The sequence below is a fragment of the Theropithecus gelada genome, chromosome 9 (assembly GCF_003255815.1).
Source record: "Theropithecus gelada isolate Dixy chromosome 9, Tgel_1.0, whole genome shotgun sequence".
NCBI classification, from domain to species: Eukaryota; Metazoa; Chordata; class Mammalia; order Primates; family Cercopithecidae; genus Theropithecus; species Theropithecus gelada.
Window position 1 is genome coordinate 119,060,999 of NC_037677.1, and position 15,395 is coordinate 119,076,393.

At 48.9% G+C, this 15,395-nt stretch overlaps 1 protein-coding gene across 1 annotated transcript in view; it reads left to right on the plus strand.

Annotated features, from left to right (window-relative positions):
* Positions 1-15,395, plus strand: part of HTRA1 (HtrA serine peptidase 1) — a 52,586-nt gene that overhangs the window by 24,306 nt on the left and 12,885 nt on the right. The window contains exons 2-3 of the mRNA XM_025396496.1: positions 2,251-2,350; positions 2,776-2,980. Coding sequence (XP_025252281.1) covers positions 2,251-2,350; positions 2,776-2,980 — 305 coding nt within the window. The remainder of the gene's footprint in view (positions 1-2,250; positions 2,351-2,775; positions 2,981-15,395) is intronic.

Sequence of the window (15,395 nt, forward strand, 5' to 3'; positions counted from 1 at the left end):
TGGGGAAGAGCTGCCACCCTAGTGGTGAGAGAGGCACGTATGTGAGTGTGTGTGTGTGTTTGTGTGTGTGCATTTGTATGTATATATGTGTGACTCTGTGTGTATGTGCACATCTGTGAGTATATTAATTGTGTGGAAGTGTGTATAGGTGTTTATGTGACAGTCTGTGTATGAGTGTGGGTGTATGTGTGGGTGTGTTTATGTGTGTACGTGTGTGGGTGTGTATGCATAGTGTGTATGTGTGAGTTTGTGTGTGTGTGCCTGTGCATCTCTGTGTGTATATGCATGTGTGTTAGGGGCAGGCACACAGGCCTGTTGGTAAATGAGACACAAAATACCTACAAAATGCAAAATATGAGACAGGAAATACAAGCCACAGTTATTCATTTTTCAACGCAACAGACATAAGATTACCATGTGAAATTGCTGTGAAAGTTTCCAAAAGCTTCCTGTCAATTCGTAGCGAGCAGCTAACAAAGGAGTGTGGGTCCCTGGAGCCTGCTTGTGCAGCGCTGAGCTACTCCAAGGGGGAAGAATGGGGTGCATGGCTCTTAGCTGCAGACCATCCTGGAAGCCCTCCAGCCTGCTTGAGCAGACTTGTTAAGAGGTAGCAGCAGGTGGCAGAGATTAGGAGCTGGAGTAGTAGGCTAAGGGTGCACTTCCAGGGACACACTGCCTCTGCCACCACCCGTGCCACCAAAATGGGAGCCCAGAACCCTGAATCTCTAGCAGCCTGTTTCTGAATCAGTTACCTTGGGTGTGTGCCTCTGGTCGACGGAAACTAACTTTTAGCCCTGCTGGGTGAGAGCCTCACACTGGGACATGTGACAGCTTTGTTGAAAGTAGCTTTGGAAACGCCCACCACGTGGGGCCACTCACTGTAGTATAAACGGTCATGCACCACTGAGTGACAGGGATACGTTCTGAGAAATGCATCGTTAGGCGATTTCATCACTGTGGGAATGTTACAGAGTGCGCCTATCAAACCTAGATGGCATAGCCCACTACACACCTAGGCCAGATGGTAGAGCCTGTTGTTTCTAGGCTGCATGCCTGTACAGTAGGTTACTGTACTGAATACTGTAGGCAGATGTAACAATGGTGAGTATTTGTGTATCCAAACATAGAAAAGGTACAGTAAAAACAATGGCGTTATGGTCCGCGGTTGGCTGAAATGTTATGTGGTGCATGACTGTAGGTATAAAGCATTATGGTCGTTTGATTTTCCTCTTTTTCTCACCCACAGTCTTAAGGCACCTCTTATGCCTTTTGTCTGGGATGTCCCGGGCAGGGTTGGAACGTGTGGTTAAGGCATGGTGGAAACTGCTTTGGGGACGGACGATGGCCTCAGCTTGCCTTGGGGTGTCAGTGGGAAAGATAGGAGCTGCCCCTTTGCCTTCATGTTTCTTCGTAATAATCTCAGATCTACCCATCTGGTGAGCCTCTCCTAGAGAAAAGCCCTGGTGCTCCTTCGCTCCTGCGGTGTTTCTCAGGAGGGTTCCTTCTTTGTAATGGTGGGGACTCAGGGAAGGGACACAGGCAGAGGGTGATACCACATCACAAAGGGACCCTTGGCTGGGTGCGGTGGCTCATGCCTATAATCCTAGCACTTTGAGAGGCTGAGGCAGGTGGATCACCTGAGGTCAGGAGTTTGAGACCAGCCTGGCCAACATGGTGAAACCCTGTCTCTACTAAAAATACAAAAATTAGTCAGGCATGGTGGTGGGTGCCTGTAATCCCAGCTACTCAGTAGGCTGAGGCAGAAGAATCGCTTGAACCCGGGAGGTGGAGGTTGCAGTGAGGCAAGATGGCACCATTGCACTCCAGCCTGGGCAACAGAGCGTGACTCCATCTCAAAAAGAAAACAAACAAACAAACAAAAACACAAACAAACAACAACAAAAAAAACTTGGGCCATCAGCTTCTTGGAAAGGCTGGTGTGAGGTAGAAGCATTTGCTGGTGCCTCTGCTCGACACCAGAGCAGAGGTGATTTTGTGGTGACTCTGTTGAGAGCAGAGAACCTGAGCAAAGAGGTTATCATGAGTGGATTTGACTGCCTTACCTGGGTGGGCATTCCCTTGGGAGTTTGATGGACATTTGCAGCTGAGCCCAGGTCGGGGAGTTGTGCTCGCTCCGCCTTCAGAATTCCAAAGGCTGAGCATGCATTTTGGCTTCCTCTAACCCATGTCTTTCTCTAGGTGACCACAGCAGAGTATCATTAAGTATCTATTCTTTGCTTTTGTTCTCAGGGCAGGAAGATCCCAATAGTTTGCGCCATAAATATAACTTTATTGCGGACGTGGTGGAGAAGATCGCCCCTGCCGTGGTTCATATTGAATTGTTTCGCAAGTAAAGAGAGCCTTCCTTTTTCCTATAACCTCTGAAGCTTTCACCGCCACTAGCAAAACATGAGAGCTATTTTCGAGATACATTAAAGTGTCAAAGTGTCACTGAATATCTTCCTACTTTAAGATAAGTGTGTCTCCCTTCGAACATTTGCCCTATTCGACTCTATGAATCTACAGTCTTAACCCTTCTAAATGTTTAAAGAACCTCGGGCTCTGAAGAGATTCCCTAAGAATATTTTGTAAGTGGAATTGTTTGATGCATGCAAAAAATTGGCAGGTTGTTGAGTTTTTAAATGTTAAGCCCGATATATAAAGGAGCGATTGCTAGGTGTGTGTTGCTGTTGCAGAACCCATTCATTAATCAATGTGTTGAAGCGTTCATTTTAAGGTGTTGCAGGCTTAAGTGTGTACTCCTTTGGATTTTAGGCTTCCGTTTTCTAAACGAGAGGTGCCGGTGGCTAGTGGGTCTGGGTTTATTGTGTCGGAAGATGGACTGATCGTGACAAATGCCCACGTGGTGACCAACAAGCACCGGGTCAAAGTCGAGCTGAAGAATGGTGCCACCTATGAAGCCAAAATCAAGGATGTGGATGAGAAAGCAGACATTGCACTAATCAAAATTGACCACCAGGTGAGTATATTTTCGCCTGCAGAGGCGAGTTCTCAGATGCCCTGGAACACCCTTGGCAAAGGCACCAGAGCTCTCTGATTGCAGCTGATTCTCAGGGGGCACTGAAGCCAGTCTAAACCAGTCACAGGAGGGCCTTGAGGAGATGCTGAGTATGGCCTGGGCGTGTGGGAGAGGCAGGGGCTCAGGAGAGCTTCTGTAAGGAGCCAGATAAAAGTTTTTAAAATAATGTTTTAAATGTTTGTCAAAGAAAGCAATAGATTTGTAAAGAAATTAGTAGGTAAGTAGTGAAAATTGAGTCTCCTTCCCGTTCCAGATCCTGTGGCAACCCTTGTTACAGATTTTATTTATCCTCCACAGATACGTCATGCATTCACAGTGAACATAGAATTTACTGGGGTTTAGACTGAGCCATCCTTAACTTGTCAACAGTTACTTTGAAAACAAACCAGCTCTCCCAAATTGGGGTTTTGCAGGGTAATGAGGTGTGTTTCAGAACAATATTCCATACTTTATACGTCTTGGAAACCTTGAGTTAAAACAGAGCTAATGGATTTCTTCTTTCCAGACCTTCTCAGAGCTTTTAGTATGCTAGTGTGCACGTGCTTGCCTACAAAAGGGTGTTGACTGAACTATTTGCCCAAATTATAATCATTTGAGTATACAGCTTTTTTTTGGAGGGGGGAGGGGCAGAACTGAGCCATACCAAGATCAATCGGCAAATGCTGTATTTGAAAATGCTTTCTATTTAAATATTCTCTTTGCAATCATTTTTGCTGTTGATTTGCTTAGCAAAGTCTTCATGTCTGGGACAATATCCATTTCTTACTGACTCATCAAAAACCCCCACTCGACACTTTGATGAGAGAGGTTTGGTTTGCTGTGTGGCATGTTCAGTGAAAGCGTGGTTTCTAGTTTCTTCACATCCTTGTAATTTTCTGGACTTCAGATGGAGGGAACAATCAGAGGAGGTTGGAATCCTGCCTCTGGCCAAGGAAAAGACCAGAGACTGAGCCAGCTGGGGTCTCTTGTCCAGCCCTCTGCTTGCCTCCCTTTGCCTGGGTGTGGGCTGAGTAATTCCAGACAAGCGTAGGATTAATCAGGCTGTTTGTGCTGTTGGTGGCATGCTGGGTACATCTCCTTCTGGAAACAGCTCTGCGTGTGCTGTTTGGGTGGTAGGATTCTGGGTCTCCTCTGTCTTTTTATGGCATCAAGTTGCTGCCCAGCCCAGGCTCCTTTACGGCCAGTCTTCAGAAAACCACCAGCTAACACATTTACAACCCTCCTTCCCCGATGTTCCTATAACCTCTCTATGGCCGGGTGGCCAGGCACGGCCAAAGAGGCTCAGGGTAGATATAGGGTCTGTGTCCGGTGTGTGTAACTGGCCTTGAGTGAGGCTGCAGTTGTGTGTTATTTCTATTAGGTCACTGTGGAATTTCTAGCAACAACTAATCTTTCAAAGTGTGTTTATTGGTCACAGGATCATTGGGCCAGCCTCTGCCTTCGTTCTCTTTCACCTAATCTGCATAATAGCTGTATTATCCCCATTTTAGAGAAGAAGAAACAGGGACTCAGAGAAGTCTAGTAACCTGTCTGAGACCACACAGCAAACACATCATGACCCTGCCCTCCTAAGGCAGCCAGGCTACTGCTCCCAACGTGTCCAAGCCCATGGCTATTGCTGGAGGGATACAGGCTGGCCCCATGGAATGATGGGACAGCTTGACCTTAAACAGCCCATGGAAAGGTGGGTGCATCTGGTTTAGGAACAGGCTGCTAGAAAGGCATCCAGGATGTGGTAGTCTCACCGGAAGGAGCCAGTCAGAATAGCACAGCCTGTGGCCACGCGTGGGGCCTGTTCAGCCTCACAGAGCCTTTGGGAGGCAGCCAGCAGCAGGGCATGAGCTGTGTGCAGGCAAGGCGCTGGCCTGGACGCCGCCCCCACTGAGTAACTTCGTGTTTGGAATGCGTGGGCACATACCGTGCAGCTGCTTCTGGCCGGCGGATATTCTTTTCCAATTTTGAGCCAAGGTGGAGACTGTCTCCTCGTGTCATCCCTGGCATGTCCTGGCAAGACACGAACGATCTCAATAGACAAGCTTTGCAGAGTGCGTCTGACCTGACTCCTGCTGTCCTGGGAGCTGAGCTCTTCAGCCAGCAGCATGCTGTTTGACATGTGTTTCAAGTCCCCCAAGAAAGGGTGCTTGAAATTTAAAATTGAACTGATGTGGCTTTTCAAAATGGAATTGGAAATGAAAGGATATTAAATTGCAGACAACCACACAAAAGACTGGTTTCCACTGACTAAACTGCTTTTTTTTGCTGATAGTAGTTGGAAGTAGGGAGAGTAACAGCATCTCTTCCAGCTCTTTCTCTTTTGTTCCCTTGTTTTGATGATGGGTTATTTCGGGGGAGGCTCTGGCTGGCCTTGCTTTGTGTCACCTTAGGGATAACAAAGAGGATGAAAGAGATCAGGAAAACAGAGAAGGCAGAACAGAACCAGCAGAAACTGTGCTTGAGGAATGAAAATCACCTACATAGCTCCTTGTCGTATGAGACTGTGGCCCAGCCTCCCCCAAAGCCACTTAAGAGTAACCCAGTGAAGCTGGTGAGACTGCCTGCCGCGTCCATGGGCCCAGTGACTAGCTTGGTGGCTTATCATCTGGGCCCAGCTCCTCCCCTGGCATCCTGATTTCACTTGGAGGGTCCTCCATTGTCCTTCATAAACGTGTTTATTTTATTTTTTTTTATTTTTTGAGACAGAGTTTTACTGTTGCCTAGGCTGGAGTGCAGTGGTGCAATCTCCGCTCACTGTAACATCCACCTCCAGGGCTAAAGTGATTTTCCTGCCTCAGCCTCCTGAGTGACTGGGACCACAGGCACGCACCACCATGACTGGCTGATTTTTGTATTTTTAGTAGAGACAGGGTTTTGCCATGTTGGCCAGGTTGGTCTCAAACTCCTGACCTCAGGTGATCCACCTGCCTCAGCTTCCCAAGGTGCTGGGATTACAGGTGTGAGCCACTGTGCATGGCTATAAATGTGATATTCTTGAGACTTTCAGTGAAATAAAAATTACCATGGACATCTGTGGTCATTGTCCACTTGCCACCCACCTACCCCCCTTACTGGCAGCAGCAGCCAGCATTTCACATCTCCGTCATTGGACAGCGTAGGTGGGCCCATCAGTCATGGTGTCCTACCCTCTGGTGCCAAGGAGCAGACACATGACCAAGTTAGGGCAAGCAGAGGCTCCCCCTGGAACTGCAAAGTGAAGCCGGATGTCACCCACAGAGACTAACATGGTGAAGCTGCTGTAGGCCCTGCTCTTGAGACCCCAGCACTGTCTGAGTTCTTGCACTTTCTGAGTCCAGTTTCATATCTGCTTTTCCTCCCGTTCTTGGAGCTCCCCTCACATCTCCAGTGGCTTGAAGTTGCCAGAGATGTTTCTGGGCTTGTGACCAAATGACTCCTTTTCTGCTTCTCACTGCTGAGCAGACACATGTGCGCTCACTTTGCCTGCTGAGTCTTGGGACCCGGAAGAGCTCTTGGGAGACGCTCACGGAGCAGCCCCCTCTTGCCGGCCCTGCTGACTCCCTCCAAGCAGGAGGGGAGAAGCCCTGGCTGGGCATCCCTTAATGTGCTTCTGCCCAAATCTGAAACTCCTCTTTCCTTGGGACCCACGACCGTGGCCAGCCTGCCTGGGGAGGGAATCCCAGCTGCAGAAAGTCGGGACAGTGTGCGTGTAAACATGTTAATAGAAAGCAGCTTTGAGGGCAAACTAGTTCAGCTTTAGTTACAAACTCTTTCCAAATGTGTTTGACATGAGCCACTGCCAGTGTGCAGCATATGTCAAGCTTTCATCCAATGGTGGCATTTTGTCCCAGTGGGTTTTTTTTTCCTGAGCAGTTTGGGGCAGGGGTGGGGAGAGGGAGAGAGAAAAGTAAAAAGAGAGCAGTTTGGTTTCTTCAGGCTGGAGTACAAGGTAGAGATAATGGGATGTGTTGAAGAAAATAGGAGGGAAAGTTACTTTAGTTACAGCTGTTTGTCCAGCTGTGCTGATTAAGAAACTTGGAGAAAAGCATCTCTGGAATCATGTCCTTCCCATCTTGTATATAGCCTTTGCAGATCTCCTGCGGTTCTGAGAGAGATCTGAACTGCTTACCAGGGCCTTGAGGGCCCCATCTGATTGGGCACCCTCCCTCCCTCTGGCCCTCCTCCTCTTCCCCTCCTCCCCTCCTTTCTCTGCCCCCACCTGCTCTGCTCAGACACCCCCTGCTCGGTTACTTCCCACAGGCCAGGGCTGTCCCCTGGGGCCTTGGCTGTTCCCCTCCTAGGAGCGCCCCTCTCCAGCTCCTCATGGAGCCAACCTTCCCATCCTTCAGGCCTCTGATTAAATTCTGCCTTAGACATCTCTCCCCACCCCACTGTGTGAGGTGACGCCCCATGCCCCAGTCTCCTCAATCCCACCGCGTCACTCTGGGGACACATCACCCCAGGGACAACTGCATTCCACTCTTGGTTTTTCCCTCCTTGTCTATTGATCACAATTTAGAGTCGCCTCACTCATTTCTCAGTCATTTGTCAAATGAAGTCCATTTCTGCAGCTAGACTGCGGGGTTGGGGACACATCCGGCTGATCGGTCCTCAGGTAGGAGGTGCTTGGCAACTTTGTCCCGAGTAGGACGTTCACAGCTGTCTGCCCTGGAGGAAGCAAGGGCACCCACCACATGGATGGAATTGAGGGGAAGGCACCCGCGGCTCCTGCATCGAGCTTCCGTCCTATATTCAATGAGGAAATGACCCTGCAGCAGGCTGGCTGCAGATGCCCCTGCCATCTCGCTTTGCCTGCCTGGAGTTTGATGGACATGTGGTCCTGTCAGGGCTGCAGCAGGTCTGTGGTCTCTGGTAATGCAAAGCGCTGGGGAAACAGTGAGCTTTCCTGTGGGTGCTTTTCTCTGACGCCAACAACCAGGTAAATATTTGGAAACGGCCTTGTTGAGGCTTGTGAGGTGGTTTCCCTCCCTCCGCTGTAGGCCTGCGCCACCCCTCCAACCCCCCGGCCACCTTCAGGCCAGATGGCACCCACAGACCTGTTTGAAGTGGCTGGACAGGGAGCCCTCTGGGCGCTGGGGCCGCTGTGTTTGCAGAGGGTCCTCTTACTGCTGAGCTGGCTGGTGCAGCAGGGAGGCCGACACCCCTGATCCTCATCAAGTTCAGAGGGGAGTCACCGCGGGTGAGGGGCCTGGGGCCTTTTACATGTCCTGGGAGCTGCTGAGCAGGCCGCTCTTCTCCAGGCCACCGGAACTTGGCCCTGCATGTGGCGAATCTTTCCTGAGTCAGCTGAGTGAGGGGGGTTCAGGCAGCCCCCCGGGACGTGGCAGTGGCTGGGGATGGGAGTGGGCTGGTGCGTGCCATGACTCACGCCGGTTCTCCTCAGGCAAGCTGATGGTCAGACGTGCTGACTCAGTGGCCTGAGCTCGTCCAAAAGCGAATCAGAGAACGCAGGGCCTGGGCTCACCCACTGCCCTCTCCTGGAGTCATCTGTCACTCATCCTCATGAAGGAAGCGCCTGGGAGCCTGGAATGCACTTCGCACCGCCCCAGCTCCCCTCTTGTTTCTGTGTTTTTCCATTTTGGATTCTTTCCCCCCACTCCTTCTGTACTGGGCATTTTGTGGTCTCTTCTTTTTCTCCGAGAACTCTGAGGGCTACCATTGCATTTGCTAATGATGCCACAGACGGTGTTGATGTTATGAGGCTTCTATTACTGTATTGATTGTTACCATTTTTAGGGGGACAGGAATCAATATTTCATGAGGGCATGTGAAGCCAGACAGTGAAGTAGAAGCTGGCTTTTATTTTGTGCCAGGCTTTGTCCAGAGGCGGGTGGGGACGTGGCTCCTCAGCTCTTGACTGCAGCTCCTTCTGGCATGGGAAACGCTTCAGTTCCCCAAACTCTCAGAGCTGGAGCCCCTGTGTGTTCTCTGGCCCAGATTCAAGAACTTAGTTGATTGTCAAGGAAATTCTTTGGCTATATTTTTCTCTTAATATGGTAATGGCTTTTTTCACTCTGGCACTCTCTTTTCAGGGAATTGGATTAAGACTATTATTTATGGTTCTGAAAAAGCAGTTCCCAAGTTGGTGGGACTGGATTTGTTTAGGAATGTCTCCTGTCCTCTTCATTGAGGGGGGAATACAAATTGGTTCCATTTGACAGTTTATCAAGTGTGTGACAGAGTATTAGAGTCCAGGGTTGGCCAACTACAGCCAGTAGTCCAAAGCTGGCCCTCTATCTGTTGTTGTAAATAAAGTTTTATTGGGACCTGGTCATGTTCACTTATTTAGGTAGAGTCTATGGCTGCTTTCATTCTGCACCAGCAGAGTTAAATAGTTGGGATGAAGACCACATGGCCCATGAAGTCAAAAATATTTGCTTCCTGGCCCTTTATAGGAAAAAATTGCCAGCCCCTGTGGTAGGCAATTTACACCTTGTCCTAGAGGAGCTGAAAGTGGCTGGAGGCAGGAATGCTCATAAGAACCAAGCGAGGTGAAGCACTAGGTAGCTGCGGGGAGCGGAAGAGAAGCTGATTAGCTGATTTTGTTTGCCCTTTCTTTTCCAGAGATTGTGGGGTTTTTTTTGTTTTTTTTTTTTTTTTTTTTTTTTTTGCAGAGATGAAGCTTTGGTCTTGCCACAATAGCAGAGGGAGGCCTTATTTTTGTCCATTTCTCTATGACATTGGTAGAAAGGAGTTTGTCAGAATTCCAAGCTATTTGGCAATTATCCAATTTTGAGATCCTAATGGATCTTTCAAGGTCTAGTTTGTTCATGCTTTTAGTGATTCCTTGTTAATTCCCTGATTTTATACATATGTGTTGAACATCTGTCTTGGCCAAATACTTGTTAAGTGCTGAGGATGCAGCCACAGTGGGCAAAGCCATGAGGCTTAAGATCTAGTGTGGGAAACGGGTGAAGTAAAGTAAATATGGCGATAAGTACAGTGCATGAAGCAAACAGGTGAAGGGGTAGAAGGCCTCGGGCTGCAAAGATAGTAGATAGTGTAGGCAGGGAATCTTATCTGAGGGGTGACATCTAAGCTGAGATGGAAAGGACAGTCAGAGCCAGCCAAGGAAACAAGCTGGGTGACAAGAGTTGCAGGTGGAGTTGCTTAATTTCCCATTTCTGCTCAGCCTGCAGAACCTGAATCTTGGACTAATTGCAAACTGTCATTTCCTTGTGAGTTTATTAGAACCCTCCAGAACAAGTTTCTGGTTAGCTAGTTTCTCTGTGTGTTGCTCATTTCTTGTTGGTTCTGGTTCTTTGGGGTTCCTACTCATACTCCGGAAAGCTCCAATGTCTTAAGTAGTCAGTCTCCCAAGAGTCTGAAAGCACAAAGATTCACAATGATACGATCACCTCTCAGTCATAGCAGCATCGATGCAGTTCCGTAGCTGGTTTCCTAAAGCCCCATCCAGACCTCTTTCTGTGGCAAGAGAGAAATAAGACCTTCTGGTGAACTGAGGACTAATTATCCTAATAAACATGTGAATTAACAGTTCCTTTGGTTAAACAAAGCACCAGAATCTGATAATGGGAACATGTGACTCACGGTATTTCCCTCTTTGCTTTATCTACCAGGCAGCTCACGAAACCACTGGCCTTCCCTGTGTTCCCATTTTATGTCATAAATATATGTTTAATTAACTTATTATAAAAGGCCCTTTGTCATGGACCATATCAAATTATTCTTATATAGAAGAGGTTATACATGTTTTAAACATTTTAAAATAAATCTGAAAAGAATACTACATCCTGGGCAACTTCCCCGCATATGGGGCTCAAAGAAGCTCTATGTGGTTATGGGTAAGGCGGAGTCAGAGTGCCTTCAGTGTAGTTCAGCAGATGCTGAGAAGCTACTGTGTGCTGGACTCTGATCCCACTAAATAGAGTAGGGCTGAGCCCCTGCCCACCATGACAGCCTGGAGATACAAACTGTTCCCTTTGCCTCCCTGAGCCCTGAGCTTTATAGCCTATAGACAGCTGAAAAGCAGGCTGCATCGGTTACCCCGTCAGTTACCCAGACCCAAATGCCAGGCCTTGGCTAACCCCAGTTATTACCTAATTTCAAGATCCTAATGTATCTTTTAAGACCTGGCTTGTTCATTCTTTCATTTATTTACTTATTCATTGATTTTGTAAATATTTATGGAGCATCTGCCGTGCTACATGCTGTTGTAGCAGCATCAGCCACCCTGAAGTTGGTGGATGAAAGGGGACAGATCAAAGGGGCTGATGTATGGAGGAGACACAAGTTAGACTTGACCAAGACAATCTTATTCCTCCTCTGGATGCCACGAATATATACAGTCATTAGCTGTTGGGCCCCCATGAAGACTGTTGACATTTTGTGGTTTAAACACTGAAGAGTAAGGGAATGTTGGAAATGGCAAACATCTGATATAGTGTAAAGAAGACTAAATATTTTGGTGGTGTTCATAAACACTGAGGAGGAAAGTCGTTTCATTTTGTTCATTTGTGTGCTCTCTCTCTCTGTTATGGCACATTATCCTCTGTTCTCCTTCTCCTTTTCTTTTTCCTTTTTTCTCCCTTCATCTCCCCACTTCTCTGATCTCTCCCACCTGAACCGCTTCTACCCTGCTGCCCTCCCATCCATCCTAACTCCTCTACTTCCCTCCCTAGACAGTAGTAATCACATGTCAGTTGGAGAAACATGATGGCGACTTGGTCACACCGTTCTTCTCAGTCTGTATATGTTGGTGATCTCCGTGCCCATCTGGCAGATCCCTCCTTCCCTGGCTCTTCTGCTCACCACAACCATCCTTGACTTTGTGATCACTGATAACCTTCACCTTCTCTAATCTGAATCCCAAGCTTCTCAGTCCTGGCCCACCACCTCCCCTCCTCATCCGCTCCGAACCCTGAACGGAAGCTGAATGGAACCCTGAACGGAAGGGTTCTGAAGCTGTTGACAACCCTGAACGGAAGCTGAAATATCAATGGGTCATTGCTTTTCACAGTCCTCTGTGAAAGATTACTGGCCAAGCCAGCATCTGGAGAATTCCTGGTCTACCGCCTCCCTGTCTGGAGAAGCTGGAAGAGCCAGCTGCATAGGGCATGTGACCCATGTACTCACAGGCCCTGTGCCTTGAGCTCGCTGTTTTAATTTTATCTTTGAATTTGTATTTTTGTGAATAAAGTCCTATGAGCTAATGGAGCATGCTCAGAGAACTTGGGAATTTAGTTCAGGCTGGATTCCTCCTACTGCCTCCCCAATCCCTGGTCCCCTGAGACCTCCAGCCCCACCTGACCTTCCCTTCCCTGTTTCTATGCAGCGATCATTGCTACCCTCCATCCCTGGAAGGGGTGTAGGCACAGGGCAGTTCTAGGTTCCAACTTGGGCACCACATAACATCTTAGTGGTGCAGGGCTCAGGCTGATGATGCCATGGTTGTTCTGTGGGCTACTGGGCAGGGTCAAGCCGCTCTCACCCTGATCCAGGTACCTAATGCACCCTGACACAGAAGTGGCAGTGTCCTTGGTGTCATCCATTATCCATGTGTTGGAGGAGTGGGCCCTTAGGGAAGATGCTTGGCTCAACTTCCCCACCCCTAGCCAGGGCACGATCCGAGGTCCAGGGGTTGGTGGGCACGAGGTCAAGTCGTGAGGCCTCCAGTGTCTGCACTCACTGTCCCGTAAATAACCACAGCAATAACTAGCAAATCAAAGCCAGTGTGATAGGTTGAGAGAGATAGAATGTGGAAGAAGGGGAAAAGCTTTATATTTTAGAACCTTTAACAGTGCTTTCTGTATGCTTTATGAACAAGGAGCCTGCATTTGCATTTTGCACTGAGCTCTGCTAATTTTGTTGCTGGTCCTGCTCCCTAGTAGCCCGAGTCAGCAAATCTTTGGTTCATCTGAGTCCACAGTGCACTGACCCGCCCTTTTTCACAGTTCCTCCCCTGCCCATGTGCTCACTTCCCTCCTTACCCAGCTTGGCTCACTCTCTCAAGCAAGTCTTTGGATGCTGACATCCCCCCTAAACAACCCTTCTGCGGCCTGGTTTGATTGTCCTTAGGAGGCGTGCAAGTTCTATGGCACTGCTTCTTGCTGGGTATGGAGGATGTGCTATTTTGTCCATTGCATATTTTTTAAAGAAAATGAAAGGTTAGCATAACTGTTTCCAGAAGGCACATTGAATCACTCAGTTGAGTCCCAGCCAGTTGCTGCAGCATTAGCCTTTGAAGCAAACTTGAACCAACACAGGACCAGCTTGGAAGTCCCAGCCTCCGGAAACGATGCAGTGGATTCTGCAGATTCAGCAACAAAAATATTTTTGTAACTCAGGAACACTTCGTAATTTTCAAAGGCGAGAAAGAAGTAATTGACTTGGCTTATTAGGTTGAAAAAGAGTTGCCAATTTTTTTTTTGGTTTTGTTGTTATTGTTTTTTTTTTTTTTTCCCTTTTCTCCAAGCTTCAGGGAATGAGATTAAATGAGCACTCAAGTGCTACTAGGCAGAACCCTGAGTGGAAGCAAGCTGAAATACTGATGGGTCATTGCTTTTCACAGTCCTCTATGAAAGATTACTGGCCAAGCCAGCATCTGGAGAATTCTAGGAATCCCCCCTCCTCTTGCAGCGGTATAAGTTTGCGGGAATCATCTCACCCCACTGGGGAGTTGTATGAAAAAAGGGATTTATTAGGGACCCTGTTGCCTGTTTGGATCTTACCAATTTAACTATTGTCTGCTAATGGATGTTTTGGAAAGCAACCAGGTTTTCTGTAAAGAACAGCTAATTGTCAGAGCTGAGATGACCACGGGAGATCACTGGGCTCAACTCCTAATTTTAGAGGTGGTAAAACCGCCACCCAGAGAAGCTGATCAAGTGGGCCAAGGTCGTAGACTGAGTTCATACAGGACCAAGACCCAGCCCTGATGTCCTGCTGTCTGGGACAGTGTTCTCCCAGCACACGTGGAGCCTGAGGGGGTAATGTGTGTGTGTGTGTGTGTGTGTGTGTGTGTGTATGTACATGTACTCATATACACATAGGTGTTTTGCCTAAGTTTTCACTTCTGCCCCACCTTGGTTGATCTTGGAGAATGAGCCCGAGGCGCAGGTGCGCTGTCAGCCTGGGGGCTTCACTCAGCACAGGCCCAACTTTTCTGCTCTGGGGGAGTTCCAGCAGTTATGGTTCATCTGTGGTTCAGTTATGGAACCCACACCACACGTAGCGCCCCCAAAGCCGAGGCTGCATGCACAGACCTCCCCTCCCTTCTCGTGGTGGGCCCCTGCTTGGATTCTTCCTAAACTTCTCCTTTGCCCTGCTCTGTGTTATACCCACTCTGGTCCCCTGTCCCTGTGGAGTGATCCAGGGCACAAGGGCAGCTGTTTCACTGCTGGCCGCTGTGTGCCCCGAGCATCTGGGAGGTGGGGAGCGGGCTGGGGAGAAGAACACCTGGAGCGGAGGTTGGGATCAGGGAGGGCCCCAGTCCCGGTACCACCACCACCTGCTGTGGGACCTGCAGTCTCCTCATCAGCAGAACAGCTGTGAAGCCATCCTGCCCGTCCACAGGGTGGTGGGTTGTGAAGGCTGCATACCTGGCAGAGCTGGAGAAGCTCTGGGAAGATGCTGGACATGCACGCTAGGAGTGGTTTCCCTGCCTTGCCCAGACTCTGCTCCCATCATCTGAACCTCCCTGTCACCACCACGGAACTGCTGTGACCATTGCTTTCTTCTTAAGCAGATTAACAGACATCTCCTGCCCCACCCCGCCAAACAAACAAATGAACAAACTTAAAACGTGCTTAAAGGAGTATGAACTTATACAGTCTTTTCTAAACACTGTTAAGTGCTGGTATTGGGATCTTCTTTTAAAATGAACCATATTCCCCAGGCTTTGGATGACACTCATGGTTGCCCACCCTCCAACTTCCTTCCCTGCTGGCAGAACCCTGGGTTTGTTTTCGTTCCACCCCCGACCCCACTGCATTCCTGACTCAGGCAAATCCGCAGGGTCCAGTGCAGTCAGGGGGCCACGTTCCCTCCTCCAACGGGTGCTGAGGTCGCTGCTTGATTGGATGCTGCTGATGACCTGCGAGGAGGAGGGCGCCAGGGCGCTTTTGGGACTTTGCTCTTCTGAAGAGATGCTTCCACAGCACGGTCGCAGTCACGTCTTGATGTGATGTCTGGAATGGTGGTGGCCGTCTTGTGGCTGTGAGAACAGGCTGAGGTTGACTGGATGGAGGGAAGGAAGGATCCTTGTTCTTGACGCTGTCTGTGAGCCTTCAGGTTATCGCCCTGGCACCACCCAGCCCTTGGAGTAGACACCTGTCTACTCTACATACTCCATTTGGAGTTGGGTTTTTTGGTCACTTGCAGTTGAAGGCACCCTAACTGA